Source organism: Trichosurus vulpecula, chromosome 2 (genome assembly GCF_011100635.1).
Source record: "Trichosurus vulpecula isolate mTriVul1 chromosome 2, mTriVul1.pri, whole genome shotgun sequence".
Classification (NCBI taxonomy): Eukaryota; Metazoa; Chordata; class Mammalia; order Diprotodontia; family Phalangeridae; genus Trichosurus; species Trichosurus vulpecula.
Window position 1 is genome coordinate 146,444,354 of NC_050574.1, and position 24,562 is coordinate 146,468,915.

Sequence of the window (24,562 nt, forward strand, 5' to 3'; positions counted from 1 at the left end):
CTTCATCAATACCAGATGTCTCTTCAGCTACTCTCCAATGTCTCCCTAATATTAGTTGTCTCTCCAAACTTGAATAAAGGCATTTCTTTTCATCCTCCACAGCGTCAAGCACATAGTAGGACTTCATCAATACTAGCTGTCTCTCCAGCTATTCTCCAATGTCTCTCCAATACTAGTTGTCTCTCCAATCTTGAATAGACATTTCTTTTCATCCTCCATAAGGTCAAGCACACAGTAGGACTTTGTCAATATTAGATGTCTCTCCAGCTACTCTCCAATGTCTCTGTAATACTAGTTGTCTCTCCAACTTTGAGTAAAGGCCTTCCTTTTCATCCTTCATAGTGTCAAGCACACAGTGAGACTCCATCAGTACTAGATGAACTGAATTGACTTGCAAGAGAAAAGAGGAAGGAGAGGGAGCAAACGGGAATACATTGTGGTCAAGAGGTGATCCAAAGGTGGTTTTTTACACTGAAGATTTTCTCTCCTTGTAAGTTTGAGGTTAAAGCAGATTTTGTTAAGGGAAGGAAGGATTGTCCAGCTACTAAAGCCCAGCTCTTGGCTCCAGTGGGTCTCAACTGAATTGGAGGTTCATTAGTACTCCAACAAATATCCAAGGTAAGTACCATTACTTACCTTGGGCTAGTCTGCTCTAAGTTAGTGACTAGGGTTTATGACTGGCTGTGCATAATTGAAACACCACTAGGGAAGCAGGAAGGAGATCGAGATCAGAAGAAAGTGGGGAGAAAGCCAGCCCAATGGGGCGCTGGCTAAAGGACTGAGTGTAGACTTACCCTCCTTTCCCTTTACACAGTCAGTGACAAACAGTTGGCTGCTTACTGTTCCTCCTTTAACTCGGTATTTTAACTCCACTGTGAGGAAAACCATGTATTTTATGCAAAAAAGGACTAAGTCTATCGGAAGAACTGAGACAGTGAAAGGAAAGTCCATTAGAGAGGAATTACTGTGTTCTTTCTTGATCCCTCTGCCTCTGGCTGTAAAAATGATGAATGCTATTAAAGCCCCAGAGGAGATTCCTGGCAGCTGTGGCTGCTATTTCAAAGAAGAATGGAAGGTAAGGGGGTGGTGGAGAGAAGGAATTATGTGGGGAAACAGTTTTTTTGATTTTCTTCCTTAAAAAAATGGAAGGGGAATAGCATAATGGGGAAAAGATACGAATAATTACAGTACATACCACAACTAGAATTTTGCTTTTGTAGTGCAATTATTTACCAAGGGAGAATTATATAAAGCTTGAAGGGAAACACAATTCCTGCATGTGTAGCTTATGTACAGATGACTAATTGACAGAAAACACTGGGCCAAATTCTACCAGTGAAGTGAAAAGGGAACGAATGCTTTTTTTTGGGATGTGCTTTGGGATCTTGTGTTTTTGTATCTTGAGATCACCAAGTTACTTTTCCTTCAGTAAAATATTGTTTTGCACACAATCAAACACACACACACACACACTGAGCACAAGCGTCTTCTTTTTTCTTTGTTTGGATGAAAACTGAACATCAGGATAAAACTATGTTTCAGGGCTTGAGGGATTCAATCTCGTTTTAGGATCATAGATCCATAGTTGGATACAAGGTCATCTAGTCTATTTCCCTCCATTTTACAAATGAGGCTTAGGGAAGTTCAATGACTTGCTTAAGGTAACACAATAAATGTCAGCGGTAGAATTCTCACTCAGATCCTCTCACTCTACAGCCAGTGTTGCTTTGTTTGTACCACATTGCGATAGAATAATCAGGTCTTTTAAGAAGATTAATTTGATTTTCTAGAAGATAGAGTCTGCTGAACTATCCCAAGAAATTTTTCTAGCCTGGAACTTAAATGTTTATTGATTCTATTAATATGATTGAGAGCTGTAACAGATGGTTGAGAGCATCAAGTTCAACTCCCTTGTTTTACAAAGGAGGAAAATGAGAGGGGAAGTTCCTTGCTTAAAATAATAGGAAAATAGTGGCATAGCAGGAATTCAAACTCAGGTGCTCTGAATCCAAATCAATTTTATTCAGTCACATCGGACTCCTTGTGACCCCACTTGGGGTTTTCTTGGCAAAGTTTTTGGAGAGAGTTGTCATTTCATTCTCCAGCTCATTTTACAGTTGAGGAAACTGAGGCAAACAGGGTTAAGTGACTTGCCCAGGGTCACACAGTGTCTGAGGCCAGATTTGAACTCAGGAAGAAGAGTTCTCTTGCACTTGCAGCTCCACCTCTCTGCTCTCTACCTTCTTACTAAATAGCCCATTGCCTCTCAACCCTCTCTCCCTGCTTCCTATGCTTCTACAAACTTTTTCATCTCTCCTTTTCTTTTGGTAGCTATGAAGAAACTAGATTTCAAAGAAGATCGGTTCCTCATCAGTGATTTAGATTTAAGGGATAAAAACTGCACTTTTGTCCTTTATAGAAATTGATAATAAAAAATAAAGTACATGTGAACAAAAGAATTATTTTCCTTGCTGGGATCAAAAAGTAAAGTATATTATTTTTACTGATTTTCCACCTTTATGTGGCATATAAATCCATCAATACCCCAAAATATAGATTAAAGCAGTGTTTATGTTCCCTTCCCCTGCCTGTTCCTGTTGTCTCTCTCTCCCACCTTCTTCCTCCATTGCTGGGATAAAGGGGAACACAAACAAACTCTTGTGACAATATGCAAAGTCAAGTAAAACACATCCACACATTTGCCATGTCCATATGTATGTGTATCTATGTATATAGATATAGAGATCTAGATATGTATTTATGATACACATATGTGTATGTACGATTAATACTTACTGATTGATTCTTTTTCCTTAATTTTCCATGTTCCTGCTACATGCAATGTTCTAAAAGTTAAATTAAATACATCTTCTGCCTTTTCATTTAGAAGGACATTAATCTATCATTGTCCAATAACTTTTTTCTACTTTAAGGAACCACATTTAATTCTAAACTACTCAATGTGTATGATCCCCCAAACTTCCTTTTTGTTAAAGATAGGAGTTTAGTTCTTAGAAGCACCAGATAGTCAACAAGCACTTATTAAGTCCTTACTAGGTACCAAGAACTGTGCCAAGTATGGGCGATGCTAAGAATGGGAAAGAAATTGGTGTCTGACCTCAAGAACCTCACATGCCAAGCACCAGTTTTTCCCTTCCTTTCCCCAACTACCACCCCTATTAATATGCACATTAGTATTATTTGGAATTTTAAAATACCTTTTATTTGTGGATTGCCAGGGCCAAAGAAATCATCTGGTGATCAGTCAGGAATTGTGATGTGGTGGAAATGTCACTGGCTCTGGAGTCAGAGGACCTGGGTTTAAATAAAGATCCTGGTGCTTACTACCTGTTCAGTAACATACTTATCCTTCTCCCCAGAATTGTTAGCTCAACTCTAAATCGAAAAGTTTGGACTAGATGGTCTCTGAAGCCTCTTCCAGCTCTTACTCTATGATCCTTTCTATACTTAGCTGGTGCTAGGGTGCAGACACCATCTGCCCATGAAATCTTTCCATCTTTGTAGAAAGTCTGCCAGCATTTGTCCAAGGTTGGACTCCCCTTTATGGGGACAGGGTCACCGGAATCCTCTAATGAGGTTTCAAAATAGAATCAGTTTAACTTCTTTTTAGTTAATTAAAAATACTTTCATGTCAAACCCTTGTTTGCTCCAGTCTCACTAATAAAAATCCCAATCTACCTGATTTCATGATCTTCAGTATATATAGTTAGTAACAGTCTCAAAATGTGCTATTTTTGTTAAGTTATTTTTCTGTGGATTCAGAATTCCTCCACCATTACTTATTGGGATTTTGTCAGTTGCAGGTTTTTGTTGACAAAGTCTTTAATGTCTTATTGGTTTTTGAAAGATACCATCTTGCCTTTGCACAATGTTCAAATGTGTATAATAAGTAACTTTTGGGTCTAACACTATGCCTTTCAATGTGATTATTTTTTGCCAGATTTTGCCATCCTTCATGTGTTATTGCTGAAAAACTAGTATTTTTGATATATTGTTACTTTTTTAATGTTTGAAAAGTCTTTGTAATTTTATAGTTTAGTAAATATATTCCTTAGGGACTTGCTCTTGTTTTTCTCCATGCTAAGTTCTTTTTGCTTTTTCTTAATTCACTCTGGGACTTTTTCTCCAAATCATTCTTTTAATGTCCAGCATGCCCTTTGGAATTCCAATTAGTCTAAGGTCCCATTCCTCCCCCTCATCTTCCAATTCTATTCCTTCTATTTGCATATCCACATTTTGCTTTCACATTCTAGATCCTTTGGGCTTGTTCAGTTTTACTTTCATCATCTCTAGAATTTTGTTTGACTATATTTTACCATTTGCTACCTTTAGTAATCATTTTAGTTCTTATATATTGATTTATATTTGAGTTTCTTTTCTCTTCCCATGTTCCTTGCTCTCCCCCGTGCACCCTTTTAAAGCATTTACTGTGCAATCTATTTTATCTTATTTCTTGCATCACTTTCAGTGTTTCTCTTTTCAGCTTGTACTCCTACAGAATGTTTATCCCTTGCAGGCTTTATACTGCTAAATTTTTCACTGTAAATATTTCACTGTATTTTTCTTTGACTTGCTTATTGGATTTTTTCTCTCATTCTTTCTAGGAATTTCTTCTGTCTACTCCATGTCCCCACATTTTATACCTCTGTTCAGGGTGGTGGTTGAAGTTGTGGTTGAAGCAGCCCGGCCAGAGGCTCTGGGCTGGAATGGACACTGCAGACCTTGAGCCTCTGGACTAAGGGGACTGGTATCTGGAGACTAAAAGCAAGGCCCAGAGATTGGGCACAGGGCCTTGACAGCAGGGGTCTCCTGAATGAGGAGGCCCATAAGCCAAGTAACAGGTGTTACCATGTTGGTAATGGGGCCGGGGTAACTTGGGAAGGTGGGTCATCAAAAGCACTGGCAACAGAAGCCGAAAAAGGCATAGCAGCAGTGCAGCAAGGGAGATGTAGATGCAGCAGTGGCTACACTGTTTCTTCAATTTTCATGCCAACAGTTCCAAATTTTATTTTGTTTGTAAGTAGGGGTGTGTGTGTATGTGTTGTTCAGTCATGGCCAGCTCTTCATGACCCCATGGGCCATGGGGTTCAGGGGGTTTTCTTAGCAAAGATATTGGAATGGTTTGTCATCTTCTCTTCCAGTGCATAAGGCAGAGTTAAGTGACTTGCCCAGGGTCATACAGCTAGTAAGTGTTTGAGTTCAAATTTGAACTTGGGTTTTCCTGACTCTGAGCCCAATGCTCTATCCACTGATCCACCTAGCTGCCATATACATACATACACACACATCTCTGTGTGTGTGTGTGTGTGTGTATAGGCATACATATATACACACATGCATAGACAGATACATATACAGACAATATTTATAACAGTATTTATGGTGCCAGACACTGTGCTAAGCACTTTACAATTGTGATCTCATTTGCTATACATATATATATATATATATACACACATATACATGTGTATATGTATATATATATATATATCTACACACACACACACACACACACACACATATTTGTATATACTGCTGAAGGCCACTTAGCAGAGCTTGCTTCTTTTTTTTCCCCGTCATTCTTCCATTTAATTCCACTAAATTCAATAACAACAGTTAAGTCTGAAGGTTGATTTTTTTCCCCACATTTCTGGAATACTTCCTTTGTTCTAAATTCTCAGAATATTACAAAATAGAGAGAGGAAACAAACACCTATGATACGCTGGGGAGGGTGCTATCCTCATAGCTCTATAAGGAGAGTGTTATTATCCTCACTTTACAGTTGTGGAAACTGAGGCAGGTAGAAGTGATTTGCCCAGGGTCACACAGCTAGTGTTTGACTATATCCACTAGAATAGAAACCTTATGTATCCCTCTGGCAGTTTCCTAATGTCAGTATGTTTGGGTAGCAACAATACTTATGTAACTCCTTGACACAGCAAGGTCATTTAAACAACCTCCCCACATGAACAGTTTCCTTCCTGTTGAGACTGTGAAAGACGTGTATATGTTCAGATTGCATACTAAAAAATAGACACTATCCCAAATGTCTTCTCTTCCTATAGCATGATTTTTACTCAGAGTAATATGCCTTCAAATATTTTGGTCTATGTTCCTATAGCTCCGGAACAATCTATAGGCAAGCCCTGCCAAACGCTAATTAGTTACAGGAGCCAGTTGGATGTATGGGAGCAAGATTATACAAGGGTGGTTGGCTGAACAATGTTCATGAGGGTTTCATAACTTCCCAGAGAAATCTGGTTATGATGTAAGCATCTCAAACTCACCACATCCAAAGCCGAATATATCATTCCTCTCAAGCCCTCCCTTTTCCCTAAGTTCCCTATTAATGTCATGGGTGCCACCATCCCTGTAGTTAGCCAGGCTTTAACAACCTTGGTGTCATCCTCAATTCCTCATTCACACTCATCTACATTATCCAATGTGTTATTAATTCCTGTTTTCCCTACCTTTACATCTCTAGCACATACCTTCTCTCCGCTCATAAAGCTGCCACCCTGGTGCAGCCTTTATCACTTTACGTATGGAATATCTTAATAGCCTTTTTATTGGTCTCTCTGCCTTATTTCTTTCACCACAACACTGACCCCCCCCCATCAGATGCCGGTGATTTTCTCAAATCCAAGTTATGCCCATGTCAACATCATCCTCCCCTCCCTTAACACCAATGACTTCCTATCACCTCCAGGATCAAACGTAAACTTTTCTATTCAGTCTTCCCAACCTGGCTCCTTCCCTCTTTCTCAGCCCTCCACTGGCCCAACTACACTGGCCTGCTGCTATTCCTCAAACAAGCTGTCACACTGTGCTCTATGCTTATAATGCTCTCTCCTTTCTTCAAGGCTGACCTCAGAACCCACCTGATACAGGAGGCTTTTCCATATCTCCTCTCCCTAAAGAGTCTTCCTTCTAAGACAAGTGCTTCTTATCCTACCTGTGAACTTGTTTATTTAATATTTGATGGCTATTTCAGTATAACTACTTTCTCTATAGACCTAGCTTCTTTTCCTTTAGAACATTATTCTGAGGAGGTCCAGTCTTCCCCAGACATTGTCTTTGACATAAGGAAGGTTAAGAACCCTTTAGCTAAGATGGTCTTCCATTCACAATATATAGAAGTTGTCTATGGAAAGAGGACTGGATTCAATTATGGCTTTGCTACTATTTCTCTGACTTTGGCCAAGAAGGCAGTGCTTTCACATCTGTAAATGGCAGGTGATTTCTGAGGCCCCACTCTAGTCTGAAAGTTTATGAGTGGGAAATGGTAAGTGGCTAATATAATAGGGAAGGAGAATGGGTTAGAGTTTCTGAAGGTTCTCTTCTTTCACAACCCTAGCTCATCAAGATGGTGAACTGGCACTACACCAAGTCCAGGCTTGGCCTGTGGACAACTACCACCTGTAGGCAGTTAGGTGGTCAAGCGGCTGGAGCCCTGGGCACGGAGTCAGGAAGAACTGATTTCAAATCCTACCTCAGACAATTACTGTGTGACTACAAGCAAGTCACTTAACCTCTTTCTTAGTGTTCTTATCCATATAATGAGAGAAATAATAGTACCTACCTCCCAGGGATGTTTGAAGGATAAAATGAGATATTATTTGTAAAGTGATATATGTACACACACACACACACATATATGTGTATATACATCTATACACGTGTGTATCTATATACATATATATGTTGGCTACAGTCTGGATTTCCTTTTGGGATTAGAATTTATATATCAAAGAGGAAGACAGAAACATAACCTTTCAATTAATTTTAAGCAGACTATTTCCAAAGGATATCACACCTTTAAGTCTTTGCAGTGCCTTGTACCTTTAAGCAATAAAACAACCAATCCGGGTCGAATCCTAAGACTGCAATACTGCCCATTTGCTTTGTTCTTTTTTGCCCTCCTACAGGACAGGTTACTTCACTTTGAGGCCAATTTATTCTGCAGTCTGGTCAAATTCCTCTATCATTTTGTTAGATCAGATTGCAGGAATAATTAAAATGAGAAACAAGTGTACTCATTTCTTCTAATCCAAATCCCAGCTTGAAGATCTACAAACTAAAAGAATGCAACTATTTTCCAAGGAAACCTATACCATTTTCAGACAGCTCTTGTTATCAATAGATGGAATTTGTTTTTCAGTAACTTCTATCTATTGGTCTTGGGTCTGGAGTTCAGAAGGCCTGGGTTCAAATCTTGATTCAGACCTTCATGAGCTGTGACACCTTAGGCAAATCATTTAACTTCTCTTAACCTCAGTTTCCTCATCTGTGAAATGGAGATGCTAATAACACTACCGCACAGGGTGGTTGTGAGGGTAAAGTGAGGTAACATTTGTAGGGTGTTCTGCAACCCTTAAAAGGCCTGTGTAACAGCTATATATGATAACTATTACTGGCTTAATAGAATAAAACAGAAATAAAAATGCAATCTGACTTAAGGGTTCCAAATACTTCTTTAGGCATCAGAACAGTTGTTAAGTATACTCAAAGGATAAAAACAACTCAAATGAGTTTAAGCACAGGACACAGTGATGCTGAGTTTATCTCTGCAGCTGTGGGTTGTATTCTCCTTGTCCCAACTCTACTCTTCCATCCTCAACACTACCATGCCTTGAAACTTACTACCAGATAAGAAGTTTATAATCTTAAAATACTCACAAAATACGTTCCATGACTGTTAATAGAACCTGCCTTATGATACACTATGGTTGGTGATGTCTTGGCATTAACAGCTGAAGGGGTAGGTTCCAATCACTATACACTTAGTGCTGCTAATAAATGCTAAAGAGGCCCCCCCCCCCCACCTCCAGATTCAACACAACAAAGTTATAATACCACACATAGGGCAGCTAAGAGAAGAGTACTGGGCCTGGGGTCAGAAAGATTCCCAACTTCCTGAGCTCAAATCCAGCCTCAGACACTTACTAGCGCTGTGATCCTGGGAAAGTCATTTAACCATGTTTGCCTCAGTTTCTTCTTTCGTAAAGTGAACTGGAGAAGGAAATGGCAAACCAATCCAGTAACTTTGCCAAGAAAATCCCAAATGGGGTCATGAGGAGTCAAAGACAACTGAAATGACTAACCAACAACAAAAACATACTAAGTGTCCAAAACTTCAGTGGCAAGCAGGAGTGTTGGGCTTGGCCAGGACGACCTAGGTTCCTATGGGCCTCTGACATGTTCTTGCTCTATAATCCCGGGCAAATCACTTAACCTCTATATACATCAGGGAGCATGTTAGGATCCGTCTACGAAGTCAAAGGCCAGTCACCCTTTGCATTGATGGAGGGAGTTTCCACACAAGAATTATCTCATACTGACATCACAGATTGCTCACCTATTTGTGAATTCAAAATAAAACACACGCGGATGTACAGATGTACACACACACTGTAGCGAGTCAACAGCAAGGCCATCCACCAAGTTAGCTTTCAATTCAAAGCTCCGGACCTGCCATTTAAGTTCTGGAATGTCTTTATTAACAAACCTACGACAGACATTGGAAGCCTAGAATCTGCCAAAATGAGGTATTCACTAACGTAAGTGTGAAAATTCCAAGGCACCAAGGGGACAGATTGGGGAAATAAAACTGCAGGCTGTCACAGAAGGTATAATGATATTCTTCCCAGCTTTCTTGGTGCTGTGTTGTCATGCATAGCAAGTCCTCAGGGAACATGAACAGCGATGCTTCTGTGTGTTACAAGTGACAGCGTCCACGACTGCACAGGTGGCTAAGGGTTGAGTACAGAAGCTTAAAAAACAACAAAACAAAACACCATAACTGGACTTAAAAATTCAAATGCTATCTATGGCTAAGAACCAAAACGGCTTTAAATACTACTAACTGTTAAAAACAACGAAGGTGAGTTTAAGCATAAAGTATATATTTATACCACAATAAACAAATGGAAAAGTATTACATAAGGGAAAATAATGTAACAGTATAATAGGTACCTAACATACTGGCATGCTCTTACATCTAAAACAAAAATGTAACATTTGTACTATATATATATATTTGACAAGTGTTCATTTAATTCTCTAATATAAAACATTTAAAATGTGGAGAGTACTTTTTCAAGATACAGAAAAGTTTTGCTTAGATAGGCACACCCACTAGTCTTATAAAAACATGCTTACAAAGTGAAATTCATCTGAGTACTCAGTTCCAAGATGTGCAAAAGCTATGTAACTGTTAATCATATTGAAACTGTCTCCCCCTTTTGCATTGCTTAAGCTCCAACACTGATTGGTATGATTTGTTTTCTCATATAATTTACCGATATTCCCCAGTCTGCCTGCCAGAGTTCCGTACACAATGCAAACATTTAGTGCTGAACATGTATTTAAGACCACTCAATTCTGATTAAAATATCATTGCTTTAATCAATCAAATGTTCTTTAAAAACGTATTTATGCTTTTATTTTTAAAAATCTACTTCATCAACATTTTCTTTTGATGATCAGAAAAACCAAAGTAATTTGGACCATCAAGCGGACAAACAGCTTGGAAGAATTTTTCTGCCTGTTTGAAAAGAACATGAGTGTTAAAAGGTTGATGAGCCTAAGGATTACAAAATTGGTCTAGTGTTAAAAACAATTCAAGAATACCCAGTTAAGGTCAGAACCCCTATCAATGCTATCCCCAATCTACCAATAAGAAGTTTTAAGCAGTTTTTAAAAACTATATAGGAAAAATAAAATATTAAAGGTAACATCATGGATGTGACTAGAAAGAAGCCTCTAGCACACTGGACATCTGACATCAGTATACAGTGATGTGTGCCGAGAAGCTACACAACATTAAGGTATAAATTGGCAAGCTACAGTAGAAGGGAAATTATAAGATCTAGATATTCCTGTTTTGTGATTTTATATCAAATTACTTAAATGACTTTAAATTTTGGAATAATATTAACTGACCAAGTGGCAAGACAGAGTAGTGTTTAATGGAAGGGAAGGAAAAAAACAACAACCCTAAAATCTCTATCAAGGTCCCATTAACATTACAAGACCCCCAAGTTTATGTGCTACTACCGAAGAGGAAACATTAATTTGTGACATTGGCAGAACAGAATTTTAGTTCTCCTTCAGAGTAGCTTTGATCTTCTGCACATTAAAAAAAACATGCTGTACCATCTACATACTATATTGTGCATTCTAAACAGTATTCTATTGTTCTAAAAGATTAGCACACTTACACAGTGCATTTTCCCCATACTCAATTTCTCCACTGCTTTTTTTGCTTAATAAAAATTCCTAAAGTCAACTACTATGAACCATCAACCTGGAAATCATTCTATACAACACAGTGATTGAGTGTTTGGAGCACTGACATTGTCTAACATTAAACTTCTGGCTTTCACTTTTGCACTCCTCTAAGTCCAAGGGCCAAACTACTCAGAAGGCATAATTAGAAAAAAAAATACCTATCCTTTGAGCCAAGACTTTTCAAACCAAGCTTTGGCCAGGATTTTTTTTTCCTTAATGGCTAAGTTATAAAACCCTTGAAAATAAGGGCTTATCATGGAAACACTGACAGACCCTTAATTATAGAGGTGCTAGTTAGTATCTCTATAAATGATAAACAAGAAATTACTTCATAGCTTATACTGAAGAGTTGATTCACTGCTCATTTTGTTCACTAAAAAAGATACTCTTTGGAAATGTCATTACTCTCGCAGATAATGTAGCCTAACATCTCTTCCTGTTAAAAATAAAGATATCATCTCTCTATCGCTGTCCTCAATTCATCTATCAAAATGTACTGAATTCATTACCTGATCCCTTTGCCAGTTAACACATAGCCTTATAGTCTTCTACATTCTATCTAGGGCAAATTTCCAGCACAGAGGTTCTTGCATTTTGTTAGGACAGTCTGGTAAGCATTGTGAACCTTAAGACTCCCCCAGAGCTCAGCTCTCTGTATGTTGTAGGTGGTTCGGCAAACAAATATTTGTTGAATTGCATGAGGCTTTCTTTCTTGCATTGTCTTCAAAGACAAGAGTAAGGGAAAGCTTTTAATAAAGCCTTCTTCTGTTGTGAATGTTATTTTCCTTACTGATTTTCACTAGCTTAAAGCAAGGGGAAAAGCATTCTTTTTGTTCGTTCCTCTCAAATTGATAAGATCATATTTGTTTCGTGCTCACAGAGTGCAGGGTGCTAACGCAGGACCTCTGTCTGGAACATTCTCCTCCCCCTGCTACATACCTTTGGACTGCCCCCAAACAGATTTAAACTACGCATTTTAGTTATAGGCATGAAAAATAAGCCACTGGTCATGTATTCTAAATGGATACATTCAAAACTACCTTTTAAAAAATAAATTGAAAAGTTAAAAGGAAAACATATAAAACTATATATTCATCTATCAGTCTAACATAAACATATTGTAAGTATATATAATATATATGTATAAAAAAGGGCAGACAATCAAGATTTAAATAAGACTATGAAACCAGGAAATGTAGATTTCACCATAAAGAAAACTACAATAACCCTCCCAAACTATAGCTACTATGTTCACTAATATGATAAATTGTCTCATTTCTGACAGACAAAAATTAGGCTAGAATATGTGGCAATAATTCATGTGTTTCTACAGAAATCGTCCCATGCCTTTTAATACCTTAACGTAAAATCCTGGGCGCTATGTGACTTATGACAGAGCTAACAGAGGAAAATACTGAATATCCAACACAATGCTCACTCTCAGCTTGAGCTGTACCCTCCTCCATGTCAGCGTTGAGTTCTTTTGATCAGATACATCGTTTTTGGCTTGTCAGACCAGTAAGTCATGTTTTCCCACTTGCCACAGGCAGCTGAAGAGACAACTACTTGAATAAACTACAAGCTGTGACACGTAGCATTTAACTCACAAGTCAGAGCACTTAGCTAAAATGATAGGTGAACACATAATTGGGCAAAAGGAATGGTATTCATCAGCCAGACGGGCTCATTTCCCCCAACCCCCAAAATGAACAGTAGTTGCAACAGCAATAGAAATAAAAGATCAAAACAAAAGTTGTGGATTCTTCAGAGCCAACTGTAAAAGAGGTCAGCAATATATAACAGCAGCAACGGACAAGGAAGAGCAAAATATTGGGATGAAAGAATCTTGCTGGTTGTTGGTTCAGCTCTAAGTAAGCCAAAAGTCTGCCACACTGGCTTATTTGGAAAATTAAGATGCAAACGTCTCATTTCTTTAGATCCTTCACAGATGTAGAATTCAGTCTCCCTGAGGCTTCTATAACCATGTAAGAAAGCTCTCTTTATCTAGCTTGGTGGCAGCCAGAACAGATTCCATGTCATTAAGGATGTCAGAACTCAAAGCTTCTTGAAGACTTGGCATCAGTTCTTCCCCTTCTATGTTCATTCCATCTCCTTCCAGTGTCCCAAGGTCCACGTTTGTCCCTGGAATGGCTTCAAGGTAGTCTGGGAAACGGTTCTGCTGTGAGGGTATGTTGCTTTGGCTGATACTATCACCTAGTCGGGACAAAAAAACCAAAGAGGAAGTCAACTTGTATCGAAAAGGTAATTACATCAAGGCTATATGCTTATCAAACAAACGTGCAGAAAGCAGCTCTGAATTTACCTTTCAGTCTGGTGTTCTAAATTTGTTAACAGACCACTGAAATACACTCTCTTTCCCAATGGAAATCATTAATCAAAGCCAAATTCTATGAGTGATCCCTGGAGTTCATTTTAGATTTTATAGGCATTCATTCAACCAACAAATATTTATTGAGTACCTAACATTTGCTAGACACCAGTAGAAGTAAGGGGGTGGGGAGGGAGAATAGGAAATAGAAAAAAAAACAAGTCCTCTAAAACCTGACACTGTAGCAGGAGAGAAAGGCCGTCCATGTATGTGCACAGAAGTAATAATCCAAGAAACCAATATGGTTAAGTGTCACAATCAGTGATAGGGAAAGCAAGTGCTAAAAAACAGGAAAGGGAAGAAAGAAACATATAGGCTAGAGTTCCTAAGGAAGCTATGCAGAAAAGGCTGGAACTCCAAACACTGTTTGAATCAGCAGAGACAAGAGGGAAGGTCATTCCACAAGCAGAAGACCAACACGAGAAAAGTCCTGGAGTCAGGACTAAGCAAACTTTAGAGACAGCATCATCCACCAAATATTCAATTGGCAGAATTGACTAGCTTGAATTTGGATTTTTCTCTTCATTGGTGTTTGCCTTCTGTCAAAGAGGCTAATAAAAAGTTAGTGACAGGGCCACCAGATAAGCCACAAAAAGGTATGTTCCAGGCACTGTACTAGGCACCAGGTATACAAAAACTAAAAAAGGAATGATCCAATAATCCACCTCAAGAAAGACAAGATACGTCAAAGAGGATCTTTTTTTTTTTCTTTCCTGCTGGGAAGCAGGTGCTTTTTTTTTTTACTTCTTTTTTGCTTAAATACTTCTGCAATTGTTAACTCTTCTAAGAAGCTGAAATCCCCAGGTCTTAGCTACTCCAATCTATTTTAGCAGATCCCCAATACCCAATATTCTGACCTATTATCAAAGAAGGTGAGAAGAAAGGCCTTGTACAATTAATTATAGCTGATATCTATTGACAATTCTTTATTTTTTCAAGGATCAGTTCAAGTCCCACGTCCTATGAGAATTCTACCCTCATTTTCCTAGTTATTAGCGCCCTTCCCCCAAAATTACCATGTATTTATTTTGAATTTACTTTTCTGAGCACTAGAAATTTCCCTTTCATGTGCTTCCCAGAGGCAGGGATAACATCTTTTTAGTTTTTGTATACCTGGTGCCTAGTACAGTTATAAGACCGAGTAGAAACGAGACTACACACATTTTTTTTTCAAAGGCAGCATTAGCATATAACCAGAAAACCAACCTGTATCCATTTCATCAACACTGTTCAGGAAGTCATCTGGGGTTCTGGGTACACTATAGCTGCTCATGCTCAGCCCACTGTCTGTACTCTCATCTCGGGAATGATAGGTGCCACTGTAAATAAGAAGGGTGGAAAGTTAATGGAGGATATCTGAGATGGGCTTTAAAACAGAAACAAGCCTATTGAGCATTCAACATCATTCTGAAAGAGGATTAGAGAAAAACTCTGCTTAGCAACTTTGGAAATATGTGTCCTTCAGACTCCAGACATAACCAATGGGCGGTGAAGTGAAATAGACAAAGGATCCTAATTGAAGCTGCCAACAAAATGAAAACCAAAATGTCCACACTCATCCCTTCCCCTCCACCCCCAATCCTGATCCCCCTGGCCAAGTTCTGGGTCCAGGGGCAGTAGAAAAAGAGTTATTAATTTTTTACATTCATATATGCCATACCAACCAGTCTTTGCACACAGATCATTCAAATAAGTTTCCCAGTCACCTGACCAGGCCTTCACTAAGCACAATTTCTGCAGGCAAAGATAATCTGAGAGGCCTAGTTGCAGCCGGCTGCCATCAGAGAGAGAGTCCTGATTCCCCCTGGGGGAAGAGGAGACACAGTAGCACAGACAAGAAGTCCCAAACATTGGGGTGTAGGTGGCAGGTGCTACAGGCCTGCACCAGACTTAAGCCAAGTACTCAAGATCTCTTGTGCAGAGTTCAAGCCAAAGACAAAATCAACCCTAAGTAAAGAGCCACCATTCCTTCTTTGAGGAGGCTAAAACAAATAAGTCACTCGCCCTACCTTAAGGAAAAACGATAAGATGTTGTACAGCTTAATCTCTTTTGCTGGAGTTATTACATCTTTTGGTTTTAAGCAGAACAGAGAAGCTTCAAAATATAGGTTGGAAAAATCCCTCAGTGAATATTCCTTTAAGTAAAAGTATAGGCAAAGAAAGAGGTTTTTCTTTAGGCTAAATTTAAAAGCTTTGAAAAAGTATACAAAGGTACAGTAAGCAAACAGAGAAGATCACTACTTCTATAAACAGTGCTATTAAGTAAACAAGCAGCAACTAAGACCATTTGGCTGCCTGTAGAAGCTGTGTCTGAAGCAGTTTAATTGTCGATCTTAAATTGTGCTGTAGAAAAAGTCTATGGACCAATGATAATGGATATTGCTTTTAACCGTCTCTGAAGAGGAATTTGGAACCCCTACCTTTCTCACAACTGGATGGATGAGCAGCCATTCAACTTAGAAGAGCAAACATGCACGAGTGCGCACGTGCACACACACACACACACACACACTCTCTCTCTCTCCCCCCCCCCCCCCAATGTTTCTCTCAAGAATCTGACCTGAAGCACTACTCAGATGAAAAGCACAAGTCTAGAATATTTTGTACAGCCATTCATTAAACTATCCTCATTTATTAAATGCTATTTTGTCCCCTGGTCTCTGAATGGAGACTCTCCTCTTACAAACAATTATAGATTTACATTTTACAGAAGTTTTTTCCTTGCCAGATTTCAGTGACATTCACATTCTCAAACAGATTCAGTAAAATAAAATGAAACCTTAAGCTTAGCTATCCATAAAGTGAAGCAGTTTGGGCAAGTGTCTAAAGATTGTCTAGCCTAATGTTTTGTCAATATATATGCTTTTGAAAAAAGCTTATTCCAAGGATTGTGAAGACATACCTAGAATTCTTATGCTTATAGTTCAGAATTAGAAATAAGTTCTTTGAACTTGCTGTCATCTCCATAAAATTTTTCCATTCCCCCTAGTTTTCTATTTTTTGTTGGTGCAATGAATTGAATGCTACTTTAAAAAAATTATTCTTTATCTTGAAGTTTTTAATTTGTTCTGATGACTTCCCGTTGCCAGGTATCAAGGTTTCAAACCCTGAAGTCACCTTTGGCTCTTCACACTTCTTCACCCCTCTCACTGTCCACATCCAGCCCACTGTCAATTTTACTTTTACAATATCCATTTTTCTTTGTGCTCTCCACTCACACCACCAGATTGTGGTCCTTATCACCTTTCACCTAATGCAATAGCTTCCAGCTGCTCTCTCTGCAGTCAGTCTTGTCCCTCTCGAATGCATCCGTCAAACAGCTGCCAAAAATACTCTTCCTAATGCACAGCTCTGAGCACAGCACTCTCAAGCTCAGAAAACCTTAAATCTCCCTACTGCCTACATAAAAAATACAAATTCCTTAGCTTGTCATATCATGCCTTCTAACCTCACTCCAATAGACAGAGACCTGTACCACCTTATTTAACATGACTTCCCTTCACACAGTCTTCGTACATTTGAGTCAAATTGGATCATAAGCGATTCCCCTTACCCCATCATGTACTTTCCCTCCTCTGTGCATTCAAATATCCCATTCTGCAATGCACTCAAACATCACCAGCTTCTCCCTCTCAAATAGGTCCTACGCCCTCCTTAAAGTTTACACTGTCCCTCAACCATCTCCTCAGATAGTATTCAAGCTAGCTAGAGATTTATGGCACCATCTAACATAGAGCTCAGAGAATTGTCTAAACCAATCTCTTACCACTTTGCTACTTCCCACTCAAGATGATTAGTAAGTTATCACTGAGTCCCCACCTCTCCTCTCTCTCTGGCCCTTTCCCTCACTCAGAGCTTGGGCCAGTCCACTTCAGGTAGTCTACTTCTTTATTTCATATATATACACAATTAGTGTCAGAACTGGTATTAAAATCTATAGCTCTCCTCACTCTAATGCCCTGCTCTTTCCCACTATATACCATAACGCTTTTCTCTGAGGATCCTTCTGGCCATAATGATCCAAATCCATGACTTTATCACTTCTGGACTATAAACTGTTAAGGTGAGGATATCCTAAAGATAAGGTTATTTCTTATAATATTCCTATTTGGTGTTAAGAGATACTCATTTAAGCAAAGGATCAGATGAATAAATTATTTTTATAGTGCCATAATAATTAATTTCCTTCTATCTCTTATAATATGGAGAACATGGAAACTTAAATATTGGTAGATAACACATAAATTAGTTGAATTGGTTCTAGAAATAAACTCCTTTTTATAGTAATTAACTTGTTGCTCTGTTCTGATAATTGACTATACTCTATTCTAGGGCTTAACTTTCTTACACCAAGACTGATATCCCAAGATAATTTTCAAAAGAATTGGAAAATCCATAAAAGCACACTGGGAATTTGCCATTTTCCTTGGAATAGAAATGAAGCTTTTTCATTATACAACTATCATCTTCTATTTGGTTAAAGTTTTCTCAACCCAATAAACCTAAGGTTCAAATTGGGAATATTTTCTTACAGTCAACACACTAAAAAAACTGGCAAGCATGTAGACTTCTTTGGTACTAGGCAAGATGTTATATTGGAAGTGATGGGTTTGACTTTCCCTTGTTAAATCTGAGGGGAGGAGGATATAAAAAAATAAAACAATTAAGCCTAAACAAAAGTATCATTTACGCAGTACCACACACATTTTACATCTATGATAAATGGCACAGGTAACTGATAATTTGACTAAATTCACTAATAAGAATGGCAAAGATAGATAATGTTGTTGCACTGAAAATTCCTTGAATGATTTTCAGGCAATTTATGTCTTTTAGATGAAGTGAATTTAGTGCTAAGTTAAGAGCTGACAGAATTCTATATTATCCTTAGGAAAGCAAAATAAGTCTCTAAACATTTTTTTTAAACCCTCTGGTTAAATCTATTTATAAGAAAATCAAGACCATAAAGACCAGATTATATGATCAAGTGCCAGAAATATTTCCTTAAGACCAAATAGCTATTTGAAACTACACAGATGTTTTTAAACCTAGAAGGGTGAATCGATGCTAGTCAAATCTTGATTTAAAATGCCCTTCTAGGCAAAGAACATGACCTGTTTCAGCTTGCAGTCTAATTCTAAAAGAGTACTATGTACCAGCACTTATGTAATCTGTCCGAAACATTAGATTTGTAGTAACTAAGCAAAAAAAATATCCTTAAGCTAAGGGATTTCCAAGTCCTGCCATTAGTCTTAATGCATTTTGAAAAAAGCAGATTCCTTCATTTTCTCTCCTTGAACTACAATCCTGAAAGGATATGATCATGTCTAGAGCTAATGCAATGAAAGCTGAAAGGCTGAACATCTCTATAAAAAATACCAGCAAATGAACCTCAAAATCCAGCCCTACCTATGTTTTGGATGCAGCTCATTGGATCGCTTAGAAAGGCATTCGCATGTCCTTTCATGATTCTGTAATTTTAAATAACTGTTAGTCAACAGATTAGGCAGAGGCAAACATGTTCTGACTCTGAATAAGAATCCACTCTACAAGTCTGAACAGTTTACTTCCTCTCACAGGAGACAGCTTTTAATCCTCAAATTCTAGTGGACTTGCCATTTATGGAGAGATTCATTTACAGCTGTGGCTTTTGGCACACACAGATGTTCAAAATAGACTATTACAAGTATTCAGTAGGATGATCCTAAAACCGTGAGTTTTCCCTAATTTTTGCCAGTGACGACTCCTACAAACCTGTTGAGAAAGGGATCAGAACTGTTTGTAGTCATTGTTCTCAGTTCCTGATTCATTCCAGGAGAGGATACCGGATTCTGAGTTCCACCATCTTGTTCCATTGTTGGTAATTGGCTCCTGAGAGCTATTTCCTACAGAAGCAAGAACAAAATACCAGTCCATTGATCAACAAATACATTTGTAAAAAAGATTAAAAATGCCACTCCCTCACCCTACCCCACCCCAACCCCTGCCCCATTAGAATCAATGTATAAGGATAAATGTGTATATAAAGATGAGGCATATTTTATAATTGAAAGCAGAGACCACTCCAAGTCAGAAGAACCAATTTCTCTAAACCAAGTTAATAAGCTTTAATTTACATGAAATAAATGGTTAGACTGTATTCTTGAGGACATGGACTGCGCTATTTTTCATTTTTGCATATTTATTCTAGAAGGATGCAAGCTTAAGAGCAGAGACTATTTTATTTTAACTTCTGCATCCCCAGAACCTATTATAATGTATGACACACCTTTTTAATTGAATCAATTAATATTTATTTGTTGAAGTGAAATAAATAAAATCTTATCAGAATCATTTCTTATTTCTGATACCTTACCATGTAGCTTACACACTTAAAACACACACACACACACACACACACACACACACACACACACACACGATTCTTGTTACCTAAGCAGACGAAATTCTTAAATGGGCTAGAAGACAGTGTTGTGTCATAGAAAGAGAGCTGGCCCTGGAGCCAGCAAGACTTGGGCTCACATTGGACATCTGCCACATACATATTAGCGATCTGATTCTTGGCAATTCATTGAAAGTCTTATTAAATCTTTAAGCACCAAAAACAACAATAATAATGACAACTAACATTTATATAGCTCCTATGTGTCAGGTACTGAGTAAGCATTTCAGAAATATTTTCTTGTTTGATCCCCATAATAACCTTCCTAGGTATGTGATGTTATTATCTTCATTTTACAGATGAGGAAACTGAGGCAAACAGGTGTTAAATGACTTAAGAGTCACACAGCTAGCTACTAAGCATCTGAGGTTGAGTTTGAACTTAGGTCTTCCTGACTCCAGGCCAGCACTCTATCCATTGAGCTGTCTACCTGCCATTTCAACATAAAAAATTATTTAAAAATTAACTATTCATTTTACTTCCCAGTCATCTGCTGGTTCTTAAAAGCTTTTAAACGTTTTCATATTTCCTTACAGCGAAATCATGAAGCATACTTCCCCCTTTTAACAGTGAGCATTGAACCAACAACTCTAATCAACAACTGCTTTATTCTGTCCTTCCTGAATTTGATATGAAATTCTCCTTTTGGCATTTGGAGGACCAGCATGGCAGAGTTAGAAAAAATCCTGCAGTGGTAATCAGGAGACCAGGGTTCTAATCTCAGTATGACTGCCATCACCAAGCATGTGACAAGGAATTTAGCCTCTGATTTTCTCATCTATAAAAGGAGGAGGTTAGACTAGGTAATCTTCAACGTTCCTGCCAATTCTGGGCAGGATGACTCTATGCTTATGTTTGTCTTCCACAGGATAGGGAGATACCTCATGGTTTTCAAAAGAGAAAACAAAACACTGCACCCAAATTTCTCCACAAGTTGAGAAACTTAATGTGTTATATAGTTTCATTTGACACAACATGTTTAGAGACTGTGCAAAAACTATCCATTCATTATCACTTACTACTTTGATCTAAGTGTTAAGGACGTCTTAAAAAAACACCCCAATTCTTCAAGCAAAAAGATTTTATCTCAAAGTAGGATGCTGTTTTTAACTGGCTAGCATGGTCACCATATTTCCATTGTAGCAAAGGCAATTATATTGCTAAAACATTCCCCTATAGTTTTGGAAATCTGAAACATACACTTAAAAAGTTTAATGAAAAACTATCATGTTTCTCCTTAAAATACATCATATGTTAAAAACAAGTGAATATGATATAGCATTATATGATGTGAAGTGGATTTTGTACTCCATGTTCTCTTCTGTAAAATGAGAGATTGGTTTGAATAATCTAATCTTCAAGGTCACCCCAGCTCTGAAATTCTGCAGAGGTTGAGGATTTGCACTGAAGATGTAACCTGACATCTTGATAGCACTTTGAGGTTTCCTCACATCATATCATTTGATCTCAACCATTGAGATACGCCTATAAGGTAAACAGGTAGCATTATCTCCATGAGGTTCTTAGAAGTTATATGACTTGTGAGCCAAGACAGCAGAGTAGTAGGAAGTACAGTAAACTCCCCCTTTCTCTCCCACAATTCCTCCAACAGATCTAGAAAATGCACTAGATCTAATCCTGATTGGGAAATCTCAGAAAACAACATAGTGAGTCATTTTCAGAGGGCAAGTCAACATTGGGAGACAGACAAAGAAGTATGTGGACACTCTGGACTGTCTCCACGGAGCATTCCTGTTCAGGGAGAGGCAAGAAGAGGTCCCAGATGCATCACTGAGGTAGGTCCTAAGGTTGTGTACAGTATAGGAGCAGGTTCCATCTGGCAGCTCTGTCACCTACTTCCCACTTCTGGGTCAAAGATCCAGGGCATACTGAGAGAACTAGGATCAAGAATGATCTGAACAAGGAGAAAATTGAGAAGCCAGTAGCAGCTGTGTAACATGGACCCCAGGAGCAGAGTGAAATCTTGGTTCTAGCTTCTACACTGGGGGGAGTAGAGGGACCTGTGACCTTGAGGTCACATGTGGCCCCCCAAAATTCTGTGAAGTTTGGATTCAGTCAAAGGGCTACACTTGAGGACCTAGGGGACCACATATGGCCACAGGTTTCCCACCCCTAGATTAGTCCCTTCTGAATTCTGCAGAGGAATAATCAGGGCAGGAATCCCAGACCAAAGAGAGGCCTACAGATCTATCATTCTGAACCAGCAAGACTTTACGGCTAGCTAATAGTGGCTGAGTCCATCGGTCTACTGAAATTCCAAAACAAGCCTATTACTTCTACCCAAACCCAGGTTAGGAACTTACAGAATTCAGACCAGAGGGGAAGTGATCACTTTGTCTGGAATCAGAACACTTTGGGAGCACTGAAAGTTTGCAATCCCTGGCCTGAGCCGTCCCTAGATCCTGGAATATCACAGCATTCAATATCCTATAAAAGCAACTTTCATCAGAGCCTGGCTCTGACATAATGTCTAATGTCAGGAAGTGAGCTGGAAGTCTGAGCAAATTTTTAAAAAAACTCTACCATAAAAAAGTTATTATGTTGATAAGGACACTCAAGACACAAACTCTGAAGAGAATGATTGCTTCCAAAAGATCTACAATTAAAACCTCAACAAAACAAAAATACAGCTTGGGCACATAAGTGGAATTCTTGGTAGCTAATGAAACAAAAGTTGTTTTTTTAAATTTATGTTTTTATAAATGAAATGATAGTAATAGAGGAAAAAAACTGGAAAAGACATGAGAGCTATGGAAGAAAGAAGTGAAAAAGGAATGAACAGTTTGGTACAAGAGGTACAAAACGTTGCCCAAGCAACAAACTCCCTAAAAATTAGAGTGGACCAAATAGAAGATAATGACTCCATGAGAAAACAAGAAATATTTTTTTTTAAAAATCAAAAGACCAAAAAAATAGAAGTATAAATTATCTCAAAGTAAAAACAACTGACCAGACAGAGATAATTTAAACATCACCGGACTACTGGAAAGCCATGACCAAAAAAAAGAACCTAGACATCTTATTTTAAGGGATCATAAAACTGCCTATGTCTCTAAAAACCAGATGGAAGAGTGGAAATATTGGTCACCTCTTGAAAAGTACCCTAAAATTATGAATTTTCACAGCCAAAATCCAGAGCTTCAGGTCAAAGAAAAAATTGTAAGCAGCCAGAAAAAAGAATTCAAGTACTTAGGAGTTACAATCAGGATCATACACAATTTAGTAGCCAACACTATAAAGAATGGGAGAACTTGGAATATTTCAGAAGGCAAAAAATATAGGCTTATAACCAAGATTAAAGGTTTACAACCACGAATAACCTGCAGCAAAACAGAGTTTAATGCTATGGGGTGGGGGTGGGTGGGAGCATATCTTTAATGAAATAGAGCACTTCTAAGCACTCCTGATGGAATGACCAAAGCTGCACAGAAACCTGCAAGTACAAACACAGTTGTTAAGACGAAATGTGAAAAAGGAAAATATGAATGAAAAAACTTAAGGGACTAAGTAAGCACAGACTGTTTACATTTCAAAATGGAGCGATGATAAATGTGTCCCCTCTCAAGTCCACCATCCAAAGGGATTACACATTATTCTGTTATTTTTGATGGTTTTTAAAAAATGGAAAGGGAGGGCAAGAGGAATACTCTGTGGGGGGATTGGAGAGGAAGGGAGAGCAAGATAAAGGAAAATTATCTCACATAATCAGGGTGTGCAAGGGGAAGTCTATAGACACAGGGCAAAAGGGGTGTGGGGCACTCTTGAACCTTGAACTGTACAGTCAAAGGAAGGAAGAATACACAGTTGAGTATAGAAAATACATTTTACTCAACAAAGACAGAAGGGAAAGGGGAGAGAAAGAAAGGAGAATAAGGAGGAGGATAGATTAAGGGAAGGCTTAGTCCTAAGAAAACTCTAAGGATATATAAAATATTTATAGCTCTCTTTTTTGGTGACAAAGAATTGGAAACTGAAGGAATGTCCATCAGCTGGAGAATGACTGAACAAATTATGGTAAATATGTCTCAGAATATTATTGTGCTGTAAGAAATGATGAAGGGGTTAGATTTAGAGAAACCTGGAAAGATTTGTATGAACTAATACAGAGTAAAGTGAGTAGAACTAGGACAAATATTTGTAAGCAACAACATCATAAAGACAAACAGCTTTAAAAGACTTAGGAACTCTGATCAGTGTCATGAACAATCGTTACCCAGAAGACTCACGATGCTAACCAGACTTTGAGGACAGAATAAGACATATACTTTCTTGGACATAGCCAATGCAGAAATTTATTTTGCTAGACTCCACTATTTGTAAAAGGGTTTTTGTTTTTCCTTATCAACTGGGAGTCCAGTGGGAAAAGGAAAAAAGTGAATTTTTGTTGACTGAAAAT

General features: G+C 38.3%; 1 protein-coding gene across 8 annotated transcripts in view; it reads right to left on the reverse strand.

Moving 5' to 3' along the window:
• Positions 1-9,499: 9,499 nt before the first annotated feature.
• The window catches only part of YAP1 (Yes1 associated transcriptional regulator), a 146,242-nt gene continuing 131,179 nt past the window's right edge, over positions 9,500-24,562 (reverse strand). For all 8 annotated transcript variants that reach the window (XM_036744960.1, XM_036744956.1, XM_036744958.1 and 5 more), the window contains 3 exons: positions 19,458-19,588; positions 14,910-15,022; positions 9,500-13,528 (listed from right to left, as the gene is read on the reverse strand). In XM_036744960.1, coding sequence (XP_036600855.1) covers positions 13,290-13,528; positions 14,910-15,022; positions 19,458-19,588 — 483 coding nt within the window. In that variant the 3' untranslated portion in view covers positions 9,500-13,289. The remainder of the gene's footprint in view (positions 13,529-14,909; positions 15,023-19,457; positions 19,589-24,562) is intronic.